The sequence below is a fragment of the Apis dorsata genome, unplaced genomic scaffold (assembly GCF_000469605.1).
Source record: "Apis dorsata unplaced genomic scaffold, Apis dorsata 1.3 scaffold_390, whole genome shotgun sequence".
In the NCBI taxonomy this organism is placed as follows: domain Eukaryota; kingdom Metazoa; phylum Arthropoda; class Insecta; order Hymenoptera; family Apidae; genus Apis; species Apis dorsata.
Window position 1 is genome coordinate 19,454 of NW_006263651.1, and position 4,606 is coordinate 24,059.

Sequence of the window (4,606 nt, forward strand, 5' to 3'; positions counted from 1 at the left end):
CATAATTTACGAACGCTTGCTTAATTGTATAGTTGCAATTATATGTCATTATTACTTATAATTATAATGCGCTTTACAATTACAATGTAAACAATTACTTATTTCGGGATATTAAGGAAATCAATTATCGATTTGAATTCGTTATGAATCGTATCTATTTACATCGATAGAAAAATTGACGCTAGAACGCAAACGAATGTAAACTGATTGTAATATTAAAATGATTGTGATTGATTGTGATTTAATTGAGTTCGTCCAAACCTTACGCGGTTAACATAATGATATTGATATTACGCAGCAAGGCAATACTTGCATATCGAAAGGAACGACTTATTATCTATCGTTACGTACATTATATTATCCGGAATAAAGAGAATGAAATTTTTTTTTTAATTAAATACCTTTTTTTATTTCTTCACGTTTCATGTTCCAGTTTTTTTTTTAATCATATTATTGCATTCCTCGTCCATTTGATTTATTTCATTCTATAGAGGAATAATGCTATATGATTGCCAATACACGAATCCTCCGATACAACGAACATATATTTTTTCCTTCCATGCCTCATGAATCTTTTATGTCAACATCCTTTTCTTAATTGCAAAAAACATCGGTTTCCTTGCCAATATTTTTAAAATAATCGTGCCATCAATTATCCAGATAAATTTTAATCGAGATGTTAGAATTTAAGTTAAAATTTGCTTTAAAATTCTTATCGGTAGTTTTCCTATAATATCAATTTTTTCGTTAATAATATCTCGATGGATACATGTTTTTTGAAGAAAATTTTTAAGAAATGGCCGATGATGTATTGATTACTTTTCAAATTTTTGAAATCATTGATAAGAACGAATGATGATAACGATTTCGTTCTTGAGATAGATCGTATCAAAAAGTTCTCATTCATTATCTTCATTAATCATCACCATTACTTGCTAACAATTCACGATATCAAGGTTAACTACAATTCTATATTATACTAATTTTTACGTACTCTGCATGCCATTTACCTTTTATATTAGCTCAATTCAAGTTTGGCATGAAAATATTATAGAACAAAACATTAATAAAACATATTTTATAATATGGTATTATTAATAAACCAACAGAAGGAAAGCATATATTAATATTTTTCTTCTTAAATTATTTTATTCTTTTGATTTTTCTTTGTGTTAATGAAAAAGCAACTAAATGTCAAAAATATATCGCTTTAATGATAATAATGAAAATCTATTCACATCTATTCACAATTTCCATTAACGAGCCTAAGATACATTATCATAATTATCGTATTGAAAAGTGCAGTATTTTTTAATCGAAAATGACCAAGGTGTGGCTTTAAAAGAGGTGTGCAAATAGAAGTTGTGTCTGTTTTTTTTTTTTAATAAATATTATACTTATTATTACGGTATTACAAGAGAGAACATTATGTAAATTATATGTAAAAAAAAGAAAAAAGAAATAAGAATCAAGAAATTTCTAATTAAGTTTAATAGATTCAAAATAGATATATATTTATTTTAATGTAAAACATATATATGTAATAAAAATAAAATATATTGTAATATAATACGTACATTATATATCTGTATATCAATTTTTCTTTAAAATTTTGTTTTGAACTTTTTATCTTGTGAAAGCTTCATCATTAAAGAAAAATTTGAAAATAATTTTATGTAAATATTATTATATATAATATACAATATATTAAAACATTTATAAAACATATATTAAAATTTTTTTAATGTTTAAATTAATTTTTTTTTAGTATTTAACTAGTAGAGCCATCTCTTTGAAAAACGTTCAAACTTGTCGTACTATTACCGATACCGAAGTAAACACGTTCTTGGTTTGTGGCGCCATCTCTTTAAGAAACTTTGAAACTTGTTTATTATTATTAATTAAGCGCAAAAAATTTCAATGCTTTTCTGAGAGATGGCGCCACAATCAAAGACTATTAACAAGTTTACTCTTTTATCGATGATAATGTATGAGAAGTTTGAATATTTTTCAAAGAGATGACACTACTAATAAAATACTGATTTCTCTATCCTTTTCTCAATATTTGTTTTCCTTGTCTATATTTGTGTTTCATTTGCGGCACTCTAGAGATGGCGCTGATTTCCCGAATTTTTACTCTATCTCTATCCTTCTCTTTATTATTATTTCTTCTTGTCTATATTTGCTCTACAAAACATGCGCTTGAGGAAAGATCCGATATTTAAGAGATAATAAAAACTATTGATACTCATTAAAAAATCTATGAATATAATCCAATATATACTTTTGAAAGTATGTATTAAAGAAATTATTTTAAAAATCTTTTGATGTCACCAACTTTTGTAATTAAATAGAATAAAATTCCTACATTCACCGTTTTAAATCATCTAAAAGGTTTATTAAAAACAGATTTTTTGTGTGATCGATATTTCAGAACATGAGATATATAATTTACGCTATATGTTATTCGTATTTTGTTTTATAAATTTTTATTTATATCTTAAATTTGTATATTAAAAATTATTTATTTAATTTCACAGGGTGCCTTATTCTTTAAATACATTACTGTCAATGCTTCGTGCCATCGGCGCGCTCAGCCAGCGGTTGTCATGGTGACTAGCAATCATCTTCCCCCACTATTTTGGAATAAGCCCCCTCTGCGTCAGTCGTTCGCGAAGCCTCGCAGGCAGCGGATATTGTATAATTGGGCAACTAGTTTTAATGTCGATCGTCTTTTTCTTTTCTATTGTCTTGTAAAAGAATCATAAAGCAAACGACAAAAACGGTGCGCCTCGGGGGCGCTGCCGCAAGTGTACGGTGCCCAATTTCATCACGGTGATAAACTTCGCTGCCGGTTCTTCTCTACACGGTCAATAATGAGGGACATGGCGGGCAAGATCGCCGAGTTGAAGTTCGAGGCACCCCTCGCACGATTCGAGGAGGAAGATACGGCCAGCTTGAAGAATATGAATTTACTGACAGGTGCGAAAGAACATACGTTGTCTTTCCGTTTGTTCCCTCGTACTTGATTTAAGATGGATCTTATTATGTCAGTTATGAATTTCTATTAACCTCGTTAAGATCAAAGTCTATTGTGATATTTTCGAATCAGAAATGTCTCTTTATTACAGATGTGTTTTATCAAGTATCAAATCAAAAGGTCTGATCAATTTTTTACAAAAATCAATATAACTTTAATAATTTTCGTTTGTTTTCTGCTTTCGTTATAATCGATCTTAAACTAATATAATTGTAAAGTGAATAATGATCGAATTACTTATGAAACAAACATGAACGCATGATTTTTTCGATGTTCTTGATTTTCTTTACCTTGACTAAAAAAGGTATTTCAGTACGTCATCGGTACTATAAGCGGAAATTTCAAAATCGAAAGAGTTTCTCGATAGTGGGAACAGGTTTCGTTTGTCTTTGTGTAAACGTGCGGACACACGTAGTCACGCTTATTTTGCGGACGTGTAAATTAAATGACGAGGGTGGCTTAGTATAGGCAGCGATGAAGAAGCGACCTTCGGGCGACGAACGCGCGACAAAAGGCTACGTCATGCGTACAATTGGTGTCTAATATCCTTCATGTACGCTTTAACTCTCGTATCACTTTTCACGACATCGTAGAACATACATCGTTGGAAATCTGGCCTCGAAAGACCTACCTCGTAAAAAAAAAAAAACGCAAATATATGAAACGCGTATATGTTTTCCGGTCCCTTACAGAAAAATGACTGATATTTAATCCTAAAAACATTCGATCTCTTATGCGTCACTAGTATCTATGCGAAAGTATGATCCATCGTGTTTATATAACTGATAACATATCCATGATAAATGTAAATTAATATCTATTATCTTTTAAACTAAACTAAACTTATTATTCTACCTAAAAATTCTTTTTTATAATTCTATATATAAAAATAAATTATTATTGGTTTTTCAATCTGATGTGTCCTACATCGAACTTATTGTGTTTACTTTTTTTATCGATTCTATTAGGAATGATGATTAATAAGCTAACATTGAGTTCTAAAAATAGTACACGTTAATAATGATTTTTTGTCTGTTATATTTAGAACAATTGCTAGATACAAGTTTAAACACAACTTATGGAGAAAATTGTAATGCAAATGAACCAGCGACTACGCGTGAAAATGGCACTGATATTCTGCAAGAGGGGACATTCAGCCCTTTCAGCGGCAGTCTCGAGGACCTCGTTAACACCTTCGATGAGAAGATAACATCCTGTTTCCGCGATTACGGCACGAACGTTGAATCCCTAGCACCCGTGCAAGTACGAACGCAAGAAGAAATTATGAACGAATGTCAGTAAGTGTTTGAAACGTCGATATCCTTTTTATGTAAGTTTTATATTTACATATTATTAAAATGGGTGTTATATTTTAAAGATATATCATTACATAAAATCTGGTTAGAATATTTGAATGATAGTTTGCACAAACGATAAGCTCAAGAGAAATTTTAATTAATCAAGTCAATTAGTGTAAAATAATCGGTTGATTGACGAATGAAAGATCTAACCAGAGATTTCTTTATTTCTTTCTTTCTTTCTTTTTTTTTTTTTTTTTTTTTTTTT

At 29.7% G+C, this 4,606-nt stretch overlaps 1 protein-coding gene across 1 annotated transcript in view; it reads left to right on the top strand.

Annotated features, from left to right (window-relative positions):
- Positions 1–2,639: 2,639 nt before the first annotated feature.
- Positions 2,640–4,606, top strand: part of LOC102677301 (fasciculation and elongation protein zeta-2) — a 9,563-nt gene continuing 7,596 nt past the window's right edge. The window contains exons 1-2 of the mRNA XM_006619043.2: positions 2,640–2,982; positions 4,086–4,338. Of these exons, the coding sequence (XP_006619106.1) occupies positions 2,877–2,982; positions 4,086–4,338 (359 nt within the window). The 5' untranslated portion in view covers positions 2,640–2,876. The remainder of the gene's footprint in view (positions 2,983–4,085; positions 4,339–4,606) is intronic.